General features: G+C 39.8%; 1 protein-coding gene across 2 annotated transcripts in view; it reads left to right on the forward strand.

Moving 5' to 3' along the window:
- Nucleotides 1-16,324, forward strand: part of SCLT1 (sodium channel and clathrin linker 1) — a 96,612-nt gene that overhangs the window by 29,354 nt on the left and 50,934 nt on the right. For both annotated transcript variants that reach the window (XM_037058522.1, XM_037058523.1), the window contains exons 9-11: nt 771-841; nt 12,260-12,350; nt 13,941-14,032. In XM_037058522.1, the coding sequence (XP_036914417.1) occupies nt 771-841; nt 12,260-12,350; nt 13,941-14,032 (254 nt within the window). The remainder of the gene's footprint in view (nt 1-770; nt 842-12,259; nt 12,351-13,940; nt 14,033-16,324) is intronic.

The raw sequence follows: 16,324 nt of genomic DNA on the forward strand, positions 1-16,324 counted from the left end.
TGTGTGGTGTGTTGGGCTGGGAAAGACTGAAGTGAGGACTGCCAGTTAACCGTCGTCCACATGGCTCTGCACATGAGACGCATAGAGAAGGACAAGGAATTTATACCATCGCCGTAAAACCAGCACTTACAGAAGAGAATCGGTGCCTCAGAAAAATTGTTCTACACATGGAAAACGGCTTCAGATCTTACTTTGGTTTCCTTCCCAAGCAGACCCTGAGGGGAAGGTTTCAAAGCATGTGGCTTATTTAGGAGACGGTATCAGAGTGCACCAGCGGGGGTGTGGGGGGGAGACTGGGAAGGGAAGAGAGGCATCCAGCGAAGGGTGTTTAACTGTAAGCAGATCAGCACTGTGAGTAACTGACACTTAATTCCACCAACACACAGTGGAAGCCCCTGTCGAACACAGGCTCAGAGTTACTCCCCCGGGGCCACGAGACCAGTCCCTCCGGTCGCTGCTATCAGGCTCTTCCAGAGCAGACTGGGGGCCTGAATTCTCTGACACCCTCTGCACAGTGAGGGGAGCGGAGGAGGCTCAGGCACCAGAGAAGGCCGAAGGACGGAAATGCAGACACAAGTAGTTTGGAGGGAAGCAGGTGGCCCCTAACGCAGTAAAGGCAAGGAAAAATGGCTGGGGTTATCTTCTACCCTCCACAAATCTAATCATTATCATTACTTCATTTTCTCTAGTTATATGTTCTATAGTTAATCTTTATCTAAGTAGCTTTAAATGTTCTGACACCAAATGTTTTTATTTTTTTCTTGTGGCAGACTAACCAACACTTCCTGGAAACAGTAACAGAACAAAATGTGGAAATCGAGCGACTCCGAAAACAACTTAGGTATTTTTAAAAATAAATTTTGTTATTTTAGTGTTAATTATTTTTCAGAGAAACTGATGAGGCCATACTTTTTCCAATGGGTGTTTTTTCCTTCCCTTTTGAGTTTCTGTCATTAGCTTTTTGTGTGTATGATCTTTGGGGATGGAAAAAGACTGAAATCAAAGTCATATTAGTCAGAAGGCAACCATAATGTAAATCATTTTCCTTAGATAAAATTTTTCTACGGGTATCTTTCTTTGGATTCCACCATAAGCAGACTTTCTGAGAAAAGGGTTCTGAGCATGCAGTTTAGAAGTAACACCAAGGAGCACCATTAGGGGGAATGAGAAGGGATATAGGGAGGAGAGGAAGAGGAAAAGGTAGCCAACAAAAGGTTTTGAAAATTAGACAATTTAATACTGTATATGTATATGTTATGGTACAGTGGTTTAATCATCATTGCATTAATAGATTTTTCAGGAAAAACTCCAAATGACGGAAGAAAAATTGTCACTTGTTCCTCTCCCTCGGGCTACCTAAAATTAAGTAGTGTAGTCCTATAAGGCTTTAAATTGTCTTGTATATAGAAAAGACATCAGAACCCACAACTGAGCTCAGAGAAGTAAGGGTAAAGAGGAGAAATCAACAGAGGAAGCAGAGGAGAGACCAGTGAGACTGGACAGCACCAGGACCAGTGAGCCGTGGAGGAGGCGTGTCAGGGAGGATGGAGGGTTGCTGAGTCCAGTGCATGGGATGAGTGAAACAGGATGAGCTCTGAGAGCTGACTGTTGAATGTAGTAGCCATGTAGAGATCGCATTAATTTCCCACCTGCCATAACAAATTATAATCGGGGGCTTAAAAGAACAGGAATTTATTCCTCTTAGTTCTGGATGCTGGAAGTCTGACGTCACGGTGTTGCTAGGGCCCTGCTCCCTGTGGGCTCCGGGGAAGAACCTCTCCTCGCCTCCTCAGCTGCTGGTGCTGTAGGCCCTGCGGGGCCCTGACGGCAAAACTCTAACCTCATCTTACCTCTGTCTTCCCACGGCCTTGGTTTCCGTCTCCCTCCGCACCCCCCCCTCCTCCTTATAAGCCCACCCTCATCTAGGATGATTCACCTTGAGATCCTTCCCTTAATTCCTCTGCCAAGTCCATCTCCAAATAAAGTTCCAGGTGAACCTGAATTTGGGGGTGGGGAGACCCTATGCAAACCACTGCAAGGGTCATTATGGTTTTAACAAGAGTAGTTCAGCTTCTACTTCCCTTTCACATCCATGCAAATCATTGAAAAGCATTGAGCTCATTCTGGGTGGCAAAACAATTCTCAGTGTTCAAAGGATCGACTTAACACAGACCACAGTTTCTTAGAACACTGGGCAAGGGATGTACACAAATATTTCAAAAGTCATGGCAATCTGGAAAACGCGTGTTGAAATAATGTGATACTTCTTCACACCCAGTTATCAATGCCAAAAATGTAATGTGCAATGTACTACCAACTACAAAAGGAGCTTAACGAATGATGCAATTTATATACATTTTAAGTGCTTTTAAAATTGTATTGATTATGGATATATATTTTAGTTTTATATATCCACATATACTTAGATATATATATATATCTATATTAAATTATATAGTAAAAATAAAATGTCTATATATTGTATTCATATTACAAAAGAATAAAATAAAAACATTTCCGGAAATGATGCACCCTGTCTTCAAATCAGTGATTATCTCTGCGGAGTAAGACTCTTTCTAGAAGCAGGGCACGGGAGGCATCCTGGGTGTCTAGCACCAAGGAAATGGGCAGGTAAAATGCAGTAACTGCATCCTGCGGATGCATCATTTGGAGACACGTATTTACAGGTAAAGATGTAGTTACAGCAACATAAATTTATAAAACAGGGTTTATATTTTAAGAGTAAAAATATTTGCTCTATAACATAAAAACACATGCAAATAACAATACATGATTTACCGTACATATATATGTGTATACTCATATATCTATATCTGTCTATCTCCAAGGATGTATCACATTTTAATGTGAACCACAAGACCAGGGGGAATGACAGAGCTGGAGAATACACAGAAAAACTAGCAAACAAATGAGAGCAATCGCTCACAGCCAAGAATGAGAACAGATCATGGGGAGAAGACTGTGATCAGTTTCACTCTGTGCTCAACGTTCAGGAGAGAGTGGAAGAAGAGAAAGAATATTAAGATGTATGGTGTTTGTAGTTTAAGTCAGGGTGTGGAGATCATGGACAAAAAATGAGTCAGAAAATTAGTTTATCAAGACCTGCAGTCATATGATAATAGAGGAAATAGCAAATTGAAAATGCATGTAAATATTATTGTGTAGGGCAGAACTTGATGATATTGGGATAAAGGACAGGGGAAGATCATGCAATTTTATTGCTAATGGCATCTTAATGATCATCTTACTTTAACTTTCTACTTTCATAGAAGACACCTAAATGAACCAAAGGCTCAGAAGTGATTTGTCTTATTGAGGGTGGCACAAAAATTCACCAACTGGAGCTCACATGCCGTAACTGCTGATCTGGTGCGTTTCTGCGCCTGGCCCTCGGACTGCACGCACGGCAGCGAGGGGTCGAGATGGGGGCTGCTTGTTGAACAGAGGATGATGAGTGAATACATTGTTTTTTTGACGACTATGTGGAAGTTCCATTTGGCTTTTGCTCATTCAGGTCCAAAGATTATCAATGGAGATTGGAGAAGGATAAAGCTAGTTGTGGTTTTCTAAAGCCTAAAAGGCCTTAAGTTTAATTGTGCACAAGCAGTTTTGCCACAATATCTATTGGCAATATTCTATAACTTAAGCAGCTCAGAGTTGTATACATAAAACTGTGCTTGCTTTTCCTGACACAGACTTGAAGGAACATAAGGAGAGACAGATGCTTCTTTCAGGGAAGAGAGTGTTGCTTTCAAGTTTGACAGATTCTGAATGATGGGCATATTGACGTTACCAGAATTTAGGTTTTGAGTTGCCCTATATAGCCTGCCAAGAATAACTAAATTGGAAACTCTTTAAACACCAGTGTTAAGTTTGTACTTATACTGAAAACATACTAGTTTCATTTGTTGTCTGATGTTATGGTACAAAAAAGTGAGACTCATGTGAGCTTGTAATTGGAGCTTTGCATCATTTCCCTTTTCGAGAGTTTCTGCTGACGCCCTGTCACAGCAGGTGCGGGTCTGCAGCCTGTCTTCTAAGGGTCTTCACTCACCTGCTCGCCCCAGCCCTGTTGTGCGCAAACTACTCACGCGAGTTATTCTGCGGTCACGCACGGAGGACGTTTCTGTTCCTTCCTTTGTACCTCTGATCATTATTCTGTTGGTCAGAAACTTTGTAACTTTCTAAACCTGGCTAAAACTTGCCTGTTCCCGGAAGACTTCTCTCATTCATTCCACCAGATTTTTACGCTTCTTGTAGCTCTGCTCGGCCTTTATTCATTGAAACAAATGTTGTGCTATTGCTCTTCAGGTGCTTTTTTGTCATACATGTTTGTCTCTAATATACGTCCAGCTGAGACATGGAGGTGATTGTTTTTCAGGTCGTGTCCGCTCAGATGTCACATCTCCCTGTAGAGTCTCTGAAGGAAAAGGTTGTCGTCTGTGTGTGTAGTTCAGGGTTGTTGGTATTGTCCCTGTAAAAGGACGTGCTGCGAAGACTGACGGAAGCATCCGCGCAGCGTCTGTGTCACCCTCTCGTCAGAGTGGCATCATGAGAATGTTTAGTGTAAAGCACTTTAGCCTCTGTGGAATGATCTCACTGGCAGACATGGGTATTTTCTTCTTCTGAAGAACCTGTAACTTACCGATGTATTTCCTATTCGTTGAGAACTTAAACATACACCAGTGTGCTCTGAGGGTAGCAGCTGTCTTTAATAAGTTTATGTATGATGGCCTCACATCAGTCTGACCCGTTTCATCTCCTGTGCACTTTTGTGGCTTTCCAGCCTCTGTGAAGATGAGACCCAGGGAATTTTTCTAGCTCAAGGTTCCCCTGTGATCTCCACGCAGATGGCTCAGAGGCACCCAGAACACAGCAGGCCCTAAACTGAGCGCGTTACCTACCGCAGGTCCGCAGCCTCATATTTCTGCTTGTGAATGGCTCCATCCAGTTGCTGCTTCAGAAAACTAGGAGGCATCTAAACTCTTTTTTGTCACAACTCAGCCCTCCCGGTGTTTCTCAGAGCCTTCTCTCCGGCCGGCTCGCACTGTGACTGCCCTTGCTCTGCCTGTTGTCTCATCTTAGTAGCCTCCGAAAGGGCTTATTCCTTCCCCACCTTCGTTTTCCATACTGCCGTCAGAGTGATCTTCCTGCCGTGAAACCTGATCACGTCACTGGCCTTCAGTGCCCACCGAATACCAATAGGTCCTGTAGGCACCAGGAGTGCCCAGCTCATTGTCAGCAGGGCCACATCAGCCTGGCGGTTGACTTCAAAGGGCCAAAATAATTTTAGGACTGTATAAACGTAACTAGTCCTTAAGTGTTAAGGAACTGAAATTACTTTTGGCCCTTTGAAGGCATCCGTGAGGCTGGTGTGGCCCCTGGTGAAATGAGTTGGACACCCCTGTTCTCGGACATAATCCAAGTTACCAGCGTAGCATTAAGCCTTCCATGACGTGACCCCCAGCTGCTTTAGATCACGTCACTCCCCCCTCAGTCTTCTGAACGTCCCTGATTTCCCAAACAAGCCGTGCTCTTTCCTACGTCCCTCATTTTGCGCACATTGTTCAGGCTGCCTAACCTGCCCGTCCCTGATACATACCCACTCAGCTTCCCGGGTTCAGCTCCAGGGTCTCGTGTTCTAGAAATCTTTTTCTGAATCTTTGTAGTTTCTTCCTCCCCAGATAGAACCAGATGTGCCTTCCTTGTGCCTCAGCTGTAGACTGTAGATACTTCTCACATAGCATTTTCAACACTTTAGCATACTTAATGCTTTATAAGTCAATCTGTCTTTACTAGGTTTTTTTAAAAGATTTTATTTTTTTATTTTTAGAGGGGAAAGGAAGGAGAGAGAGAGAAATATCAATGTATGGTTGCCTCTGGTGTGTCCCCTGCCAGGAACTGGCCTGCAACCCAGGCATGTGCCCTGACTGGGAATCAAACCACGATTGTGTGGTTCCCAGGCCCGCACTCAATCCACTGAGCTACACCAGCCAGGGCTGTCTTTACTAGTTTTTAAGTTTATTAAAGGTATGGCTTGTAATGTAGTTCTTTTTATCTTGCCATCATCTAGGCCACTGCTAGACACAGGGCAAGCCTGGAAAGATATTTTTGAGTGATGAAGTCAGTTAATTAAGTAGTTCATTAAATTGCACTTCATTGGAGGGACAAAGCTACCTAATTTATATAGGTTTTCTCTTCGTGTACATTGGCATTGATCTTATGGGGGACAAATAGCTTCTTGGGATGTCATTATTTAGAAAAATGATATGTTATATTTAGTTATGCAGTAATGTGTGAGCACTTAGTAGTTTGATTTCCAAAACAACATACCAGAGAAAACCATTTTTAATGTAATTAATTGTATCTTTGCAAAATGAATTAAATTATTTTTAGTATTTCTGGTTATGGATCCAGGGTTTAACTATACTGACTTTTAAATCTGTTTTTAGTGCCAACCATCTCAATGTTTGAATGCATGATGCATTTAAGTATTTTATTAATGTTCAGTGCTTTATTTAAATGTGAAATAAAATCCAGGAAATATTTAAAATGTGATAGTGAACGGATTTTTAAATAAGTAGTTTTATTGAAGACTATAAAAACAATTTTATAGGAATGTGATTCTTGGTATCACTATTATGTTTAATATAACAAAAACTAAATTATACAAATCAGTCTATATATTGTTTCATTTTTAATCTTTTTTATAAATGCATACTTTATTTTTCAAAAACACTGTATGTGCCAATAATTTTTATGTAATCTTTTTTCCTAAAAATATATGTACCTTTGCCAGGTAATAGTTTTATGTCAGCTGATGTCACAGATTTTCCTCAGATGTTTCATGTTCCAATTTGAATACTATTGTGTCTTCTATTATAAGAATACTGTGGAAATCTGGAATTCATGGATCACTGTATTTGATTCATAGTGTCTCTTGGAAACTATCCCATGTGCGAGATGGCCCTGAACAGATGTGCTCAGTCATGAGAATTGCCAGACGGTCCTTATGTGTTGGCAGCTAGTTTCTGAGCGTAGAAAACATGTTTTAAGAAATAAGGCTTTGCTGTCATTTTTCTGCCTCTTCACACTATTTTACTTATAGTTACCCTTATTCAATATTTATATTGTTTGCTTGTAATCTTTAAGGGGCAGAAAGAATGCTGGACCCTGCTTCTAGAACCTACTTCTAGAACCTACTGGTCAAAAGTAGGAACAGATCCATAACGTCATTGCTAAGCGGTGTTGCCTCTAATGATTGATGGCTGGTTTATTTCAAATGTGTATTTTATTGACAATAATTTTATTTTGCAAATACTCTGCATTTGGACACCTAACCTAAATATGTGCTTCTGTACAGTAAGATGGATGAAGAGCATAAGCTTTGAAGTCAGGCAGCTCTGGTTTTGTTTTCTCACTTTTTATTTTCTGTTCTGTATTCTGGTCCTGGTTTGTTGATGTGGGTAGGTTGCTTACCGAATGAACTTCAGTGTCCTCACTGCTGGAATGGAAACCAAGTGGCTTCTTTGTGGTGCTGCAGTATTCTGTAACTCTTATAACTCTTACTGCCTTTGCTCTCCCCGTGCTTCGGCGTACAACCTACCCGAGGAGAGAGGCAGGCATAACACTTACAAAGCAGGTGCTAGTAGATTTGGCAGTTGGTGTCAGTGTCATAAGCAGGCGGTGGATACTTCCCTCCCTGGCTCTGGAAGATCAGCCTTACCTACCTTGTCGCTGCTACCAGCCCTAGCACCAGATGAAGCATGCCTTTCTTACTCTGTCACAGTTTCTGTTAAGCTGTATGCCCATTGCTTGTGTACTGTTCAACCCCAAATCTCTGCTCTTTCTTCTCATATCTCGTTTTACCAGTTACACTCATTCTTTTTTAAAATCTTAGTCTCTTTTTTGTGGAGTTCTTCCAAGAGCTCAAATATGTAGACCTCCCCTGATGATTCTTCAGTTTTCTCTGTTTTCTCCTTTCTGTTCTCTGGAACTGCTTGGAAGAAGAGTGAATTTGCTGTAGTCTCTCTTTGGAATTTCTTTCCATTTGGACTTGATCCTACCTCTCAACTCTTCCCCTCAAGATTACTGTTACCTTTTTTGTCTTAAAACAATCCTCCACACCCCAGGTATTGACTTGCCTTGGTTGAGGATTTTTCTGCACGTAGATGATCTGACCTGCACCCTCCTCTCTGCCGTTGTTCTCCACCTTTCCCTTAGTGACACAGTCCAGCTAATTACTCATTTCTTTCAGTGCCTTTCTCGTGCTCTTTGCAGTTACTGTTCATTCACTGTGCCTAAAGCTCTTTCACCCTAGATTTTCTTAAGTTGACCACAATTTGATGAACACTTTTGAGCATGTCTATTGCAGAAGCCTACTGAACTATAAATTAATATTCTCCAGTTTGTCAGTGATACCCAAAGTTATATGATTCAAAACTATATTTGTAATGATTGTGTGCAGTCTTTTTGTAAAGGTAAGCATGCTGATTGTTTAGTTATTCTGTAAAATCTAAGACAGTGGCTATATATCAGAATCACCTAAACAGATGCTGAAAAGCATTGATGACCAGGTACCACCACCAGACCTTGTAGATGAATGAGACTGAGAGACTGTGCATGTATAACTAGAAAAGCTTGCCTTCACACACAGAAAGTGTGTGAAACTTTACCAGTGTGTTAGAAAATTATGTTATAACATGGAGATTAGAATGTTGAACTACTTTAAATTGTGTATAACTTTGAATTAAACTTTAAAGACTCGAGTCTCTATTTTTAACTTTTGGTGGCCCAGTACATGGGTTATTAATATCTGTTGCTTTTAGGGTTTCTTGGTAGGCTTGCTTTTGAACAGGTTTGATCATTAAGTGGACACTAAAGATTTAAAGAAAAAAATTAAAATAAAAATTTTCACAGTTCTGCTGTTTACCTAAAGCAGAAATGCTCTTAAAATTTCAGAACTTTGTCTAAAATGATAGTTATTCTCTAAAGTTTTAAGTATCAGTGGTTAGCTTGACAGTAGCACTGGGTAATTACTGAAGGACTTATTAAAGTTCCAAGGGATGCGTCTTTCTTTCTTTTTTTTTTATTTTTATTTTTTTTATTTAATTCTTATTCAAGTACAGTTTTCTGTTTTATATTCCCTGCCCTGCCCCCCAGTGCTCCCCACCTCCTTCCCATTTCCTCCCCCCACCTTAATTATTGTCCATGTGTCCTTTATACTTTTTCATGTGAGACCCTCCCCTTTTCCCCTATGATTCTCTCCCCTCTCCCCTTTCTTTCATTTTAAAAGAAAAAAAACTAGAACATATATTAAATAAAATAAGTAAAATATGTATTTTATTTCTTTGAATCTTACCATTTTTCATTGTACAAAAGAATTATTATAAACATATTTAGGATTTCCTTGATAACTGGAAATCTTCAACGATTATTGAAGTTCCTTTATAAAAGAAACACAAAAATTTAAAGTAGACCCATTGTATTTGATGTTAAATCTCAAAAGAATGTAATATTAAAGCATTTTAATTTGTGTCCAACTTAATGCTATAATTTAAATATAGTACTATATTGGTTATACTTTGCTTAATAAAGCAAAACTTTGTTTTTTATAAATCATGACAAATTATGTTAAAAAAGTATCCCAGAAACTTTAAATTCTTTGATAAGAAAGCATGCCTGAAAATGAAATAATGTGCTTTTTGAAATATTCCTTTGGGGCAAAAATTAAATATGTGAGTAGTTGTGACATCAAGATTGTTTAATTAGTTATTCTTATTTATTTTTTAAGATTTTATTTATTTATCTTTAGAGGGGAAGGGAAGGAGAGAGGGAGAGAAATATCAAGGTATGGTTGCCTCTCGTGCATCCCCTGCCGGGACCTGGCCTGCAACCCAGGCACGTGCCCTGACTGGGAATCGAAATGTGATCCTTTGGTTTGCAGCCCTGTGCTCAATTCACTGAGATACACCAGCCAGGGTCTTGTTTATTTCTTAATGAAATTTGTTATTCTACAATGAAAACTATCTTTGACCTTGATGTAATTTTGTACACAAGGAAACATCTATCTAAGATGTTCTGCAAGTAAAATAGTACAAATGTATAGTTATTGAAGTTCCTTTATAAAATAAAATTAGGATTATTTTTGTTGGTTCCTTTAGAGATTCAAAGTTTAAACATTTGAAAGGACTCCCAAGACTCCGCAGTCTTGGCACAGGCAAGCCAGCAGAGGGCCCAGTGACACCCGGCACAGTGCCCCAGGTCTCTGTTCTCGCAAAGACGTGCTCAGTCTGCAGATTGAACTACTTAAGACTCGCGTGCACTGAATCTTGGCTGCAGGAAAGCTCAAGGCAGACATTCCCATGGGGTCTTTTTTTTTTTTCACTCTGGTCACATATCTAAACCAGCTGTCTAACCAATAATGCAGGTGAAAACCACCAGTAACAGATCTGGTTGGGAGTTACCAGAGGAGATTCAGACTCTACGCAGCCCATCATAAATCCAACTTTTCAAGGCCAGACGTACAGGCAACCCCAGGTTTCCCCAGTCCAACTGTAAAGTCACACTACACCACACAGTTCCTGGCAATTCAGCATCTAAAACAGGGCAAGATTATGATGATAGCTTACATTGGTAGAAACCACAATAAAGTTTATGAAGTACCTTAATATGAATTAACTGATTTGAACTTGATGATACTTCTGCAAGCCATGCAGGGAAAATGTGTCTCGGTCTCTGCTTTCCCCAGCTGCAGTTCTGAGACTCAGGAAGATGAAGTGATTGACATGGTTCCCATGGCCCTTACGGAGGGAGAGCCAGGTCTGGAGGGCGGGCCTTACAGCTTAGATTCCAGAATAGTTTTCAGTATTTTGTGCCAGAAGAAGACATAAACGACTGTTTACTCCTTTTCTAAGTACTTTGTGGAAAATGTAGGAATGACCAGTATATATAAAGTACTACTTATTATCCCCCCCAAAATATAGGGGTTTTTGGTGTTTTAGGAGCCATGATATAAGAATCTAAATGCTCTCATAATACTTTTTCTCTTAACGATTTCCAAAAACACGTCTTAGGACCATTGCCTAACGTTTTTTTTTAAAAAAATTATGTGAGAGAGGGATTCTGTTTCAAATGAGAGACTCACAAAATTATTATTCTGAGATTTCCATACACAAGCATCAAATTGGATAGGCAAGATCTAAGTAAAATATCAAGGCATACCTCTGACTCTGTCTCCTGTCTTTTTTATCCATTTATGATATATTTACCTTTCCTATAGTATGTGTTGGGTACTATGCTCTCTAATGAGGATTTAACAACTAACAAAGTGTGATTCTTGCCTTCAGTGATCTTAATTCCATATTTTTTTGTAAACTTTGAATTCCATGGAGTATCTGTTAACAATGTACAAAACATTATTATGAGTACTGGGATTATAGGGTCTTTTGCCTAGGACAACTTAAGGAAGACTTGAGATGAGATTTAGGAACTAAGTCTTGAAGATGGAGGAAGTTATCAAAAAAGAGGAAGGAAGTAGTCCAATCAAGCACATGAAAAAATAGACGAGATGTTTTTAGGAAACAATGAGTTTAGTGGTGTGTCATACCTGGAACATAAATTATATGGGGGAAATTGGCAAGGTGTGAGACTCTGAAGCCAGATGCTGGCTAGCCTTACATGCCGTGCAGAGGACTGTCGATTGTGTGCCCAAAGATGTGGCGAACCCAGAAATCATGATGAAACCAGAGTTTTCACCCCTGGGTAGGGAACCTTTTCTGCAGATAAAAGGCCCTGTAGCAGGGGAGCTAAAGAGGAGACCAGCAGTGGAGAAATCAGCTTGGAGTCCATTAGAACAGCCCTAGGAAGTGATGATGGGGCTTTGAAAGGTCGGGCCGTGGGAATGAAAATGTATTACACAATTGAGAGACAATTTCGAGGTAGAGTCACTAGGCAAATTAGATGGAAGTCAGGAAACCATCAATTGCAGAGGTTTGGTACCCTTGACCACAGGAGCGTCTCAGCCATCCTGTGCCCAACAACAAGAGGGCAGATGAGGTTAGTCTGCCAAAATAGAAATGAGGAAGCTTTTATTACAGAAGCTTGATCCTGGCAGATGTTCTTCCTAAACACGTGTGAGCGTAAAATCAGTACTGGTTTTACTAAATTTACATATTTTTCTGATTTTTTTAATTCTTTATGGTGTGTGAAAGCTGTATTAATTTATGTTCTGTTTTAGGCAAACCAAGACAGATCTGAGAATTGCAGCTACAAAAATGGAAGAGTTAACTAAAATGACTGAACATTCTCAAAAACAAATGAAAAAGAAGGTATTTTCTTCTTTCTATGACAATTGATTGCCTATAGCTCAGCTTTTTGTGTATTTATTGATCTATTTAGATTAGGTGTTAAATAGGGTAGCTGAAAAATGAATTAATCATTTTCTTGCCCCCAAAATATAAAATTAGGAAGCTAAATTATAATACTGAAAATAACTATATTATCTAGCTTTCAGCCAAAAGTTACTGGACAGGAAACTGTACCTGTTGGCCATGGGGGCGAGGAGAGGTAGGGAGAAGGAGGGCACCCCGTGAAATTCACTGTTAGTGGACCCAGCTGTTGGATTTAGTCGGGCAAAGGCAGAGGGGAGAGAGCAGAAAAGATGTTTAAAGAAATAAGGCCTGAAAACTTCCCAAACCTGGTGGAAAACACTAAGAATTTCAGTGAATCCCAAGCAGGCTGAACACAAAGAAAATCACTTTTTAGACACATCACGACAAACTGACAGCCAATTACAAAGACGTGAAAGCAGCGGCAGGAAAAGGGCCTGAGCGGGGACTGCGATGAGCACTGGCTGGTTCCCCGTTAAGAAACTGGCAGCAGACCGCGTTGCAATAATGTATCTGAAGTGCTGAAGGTGATGAAAATGCTCGCTAAGAATTCTCTGGGCAGTGCAACTGTGTTTCATAAACGAAGCCAAATAAAGGCATTTTCAGATCAACAAAAACTGAGACACGTCGTCGCTAGCAAAGCTGTACTTCAGAAATGCTAAAGAAAATTCTTTAGGCTGAAAGGAAGTGACACCAGATGGCAACTCAGGTATAGGGAGAAATTAACAGCAACAGGAATTATGAATATGAAATAACACATCAACATGTTTTTCTCTTACTAATACCTTCTAAGACTAGACTACGTTAAAGAAGAACTTCGCACGGTATTTCATGGATTCATAGAGAACGCAGATGGGAAGCAGGACAGTCGGGGCACTTGAAGCTGGGGCACTCCGTAGAGACACACTGTTTCAGGGTTCCAGTGTTTCTGCGAATTAGTTAAACTCTAAACAAATTGGGATAAGATGAAGATGTATATTGTAATCTCTAGAGCAACCCTAAAAAACTAATCCAAACAAATATAGGTAAAAGTCAACAGAAGAAATAAAATGGTGTTGTAAAAAAAAAAACTTGTTTAACACACAAGAGAGGAAGTATTTTTAAAGACGGTACAAATAAAACCTGAATATATTTCAGAGCATCACCATCTCAAAGAAGCACTATCCTATGATTAGAGCGGATGCAGTATGACCTCGTTAAGGGACCATATCCTGAAGGCAGACCGGCTGCATACAAATTCTGGCCTTATTCTGTTAGGCTTGCGCTACAGGAATACAGTAGTTTGGAATATTGCTAGAAATCGATATGCAATGACCGTATTTTGATTCTTGTTCTAATACAGTGACTTCTCTTTCCCCTTTTTTAGTGTACATATGATTTGCTTCCAAAGTGGCCCTGCTTCTTTAGACTTACATATTAAATTCTAGCAGTGTGATAACTTTGGAGAGTGACCTCTTGTCTGTACACTGTAAAACGATGAATTGCGTTTTCACTTATTCAAAATAAGCTTCTAGTTTCTTCATCTTCTAGGAGGAGGAAGTGGTGTCTGCCCAGAGGAGAGAGGAAGCATCAGACAGGCGCCTACAGCAGTTGCAGACCAGCGTCAAACTGTTGGAAACCCGGTAAAGCGTTCAGTGCCTCTAGCTCTGCCTGCACTTTTCAAATGATACTCCACGTTAGAGTTGCCGTATGTGTGTTATAAGTGCCACACAAACTATAATCACAGGTTTAAAATCTGATTGGGCATTTTCATTTAAAAAATGATATTCAGAAGATTGGTAAGTTTTGCAAATATATTCAAAGATCATTTCTGTCTTTTCTCCAAAGCAGTCATAGTCAAGTTTAATCAATCCCCAAATCAAAAATGTTTCCTTCTTGCAGCAGAAAAAACTAATAATGATGTTGGGTGAAAGTTATATAGAAAAACCATTTCCTAGTAAGCAGAGAGACAAGAGGAAAAAAAAACACTTGAGAAATCATTCTAGATGTGTTCACTGGAGTCTTCCAGGGCAATAGTTTTCAGTTATCTTTAAGGTCTGGAGTACTTTTTTTTCCAGTTTTTTCTGAATAATTTTTATTGTAATTTTTTTAATTACCATACTAGCTCCCTTATACCTCCCTCCCCCCTCAATCACCACACTGTGGTCCATGTTCATGAGTGGACTAGTTTTTAAATATATCTGTAGCTTTGTCTTTAATTGCTCTCTCTTTTTTTTTTAAGTTTAGTTTTAGAGAGAGGGGGAAGAGAGGGAGAGAGACAGAGAAACATCGATGTGAGAGAGATACATCAATCAGTTGCCTCTTGCACCCCCACAACTGGGCACCTGGCCCACACCCCAGGCATGTGCCCTGACTGGGAATCGAACCTCAAACCTTTCGGTTTGCAGACCGGCCCTCAATCCACTGAGCCACACCAGCCAGAGCTAATCACTATCTTAATATAAACTCCAGCTTCTGGATTCACTCCAGAATCTTTGGTTGTTTTACTCTTGTTTCCTCTTACTGTTTCCTTAAGAAATTCGAAAATTGTCATTTGTAATCTTTTAATGATACCATGCCCACAGCCTATAAATTCACATTAGAGCTAAAAATCTGTGCATGATTGGAATCTTTTACAATCAGAAAAAGTCTACTGATCTGAGAACATTTAAAATTGAGAGCTCAGTTCTACTCACAAATCCATGGCTAATTTATTGTTTGTTCAGGAAAAAAATAGTGTCTTTGACCTTCTGTTACCTATTCTCAAATGTTGATGAAAGTAATTTCTCTGCTCAAAGGAGGTTGGGAACTAATTGATTTTAACTTCTAACTGGATATTCTGATGAAAGAGATAATTGTTTTAAGTGCTAGGGTTTTGGGGCTTGGTTTTTCATTTTTCTAAGCTTTTAGCAGTCAGTTGTTTTACTTTCCTGAACTTCTTTGTATTAACCTCACAGAAAAAGACTGTGGTTAACAGAAGTTCACGTCTGTTATTCTAGTAACGTCTGTGCTATGAAAGTAAATGCTGGAGACTCAAACCAGTGAAATCTGAGTGAGTGAATTTCTCTTCCTATTGATTCTGATAGTCCTGAGTCACGATGAATAAAGTTTATTCATTCGGCAGTGCTCTGAGTTGTCTCTTTAGTGTTGAAGGTTTGGGAAAATTTTCGTTATTTTATTGTGGTTTGCTGTGAGTATGGAGCTCTGGTATAGCCTGGTTGAATGGCTCCCTGAGAAGACATCACTGCCTGTGTAAGAAAATATGAGGATATTTCTTAAAGTTGAGTATTCAGCTAGCCTCCTGAGAAGAAATGTTTGCCTTGGCTGTCTTTCAGCACTGTTAAGTTAAATTCATACTATGATGAAAATTGGTTATATATTTTAAAGTTTAAAAAAACCTCATATTAGTAGTGTACTTGGTATGTGCCTTTAGCAATGTTCAGCCAATATGTTTAGGTGTGAATGTGTCTTATGTAATGAAACTGCCAGATTTTAAAGCTCTATATTTATTGGTCGTCTTTGGTTCATAAAATCAAAGCCATTTAGGTCTCAATGAATATTATTATAGTTATTGAAATTATTATATTTAAAATTATTTGTGATCTTTTCAGATGTCACAGTCGTTTAAGAAGCAAAGTCAGTTCTCTTCAACTTCCACATAAAGGTCCCTTTTCCCTGCTTTTCAGGTGATTTACGGGTCCTGGGAAATATCTCCAGGGAGTGACCATTCTCTCTGGAAAAGACTTCTCTGGCTTGTGTATGCTCTGCCAAGTAAGGCAGGAGTTAAATGAGCAGCATTTTTAAGTCCTAACTGCTGACACCGTTAGCAGCTAGTTTTAAACTCACTCTCCACAAGCGCTGTGTGAGTCCACCTGCTGTGCCTGCAGGAGGCCCCTGGGAAGCGAAGGGGGAACTGATGGTGGGACAGTGGCTGC

This window comes from Sturnira hondurensis, unplaced genomic scaffold (genome assembly GCF_014824575.4).
Source record: "Sturnira hondurensis isolate 20B ecotype Veracruz unplaced genomic scaffold, ASM1482457v3 Scaffold0010128, whole genome shotgun sequence".
Lineage (NCBI taxonomy): Eukaryota > Metazoa > Chordata > Mammalia > Chiroptera > Phyllostomidae > Sturnira > Sturnira hondurensis.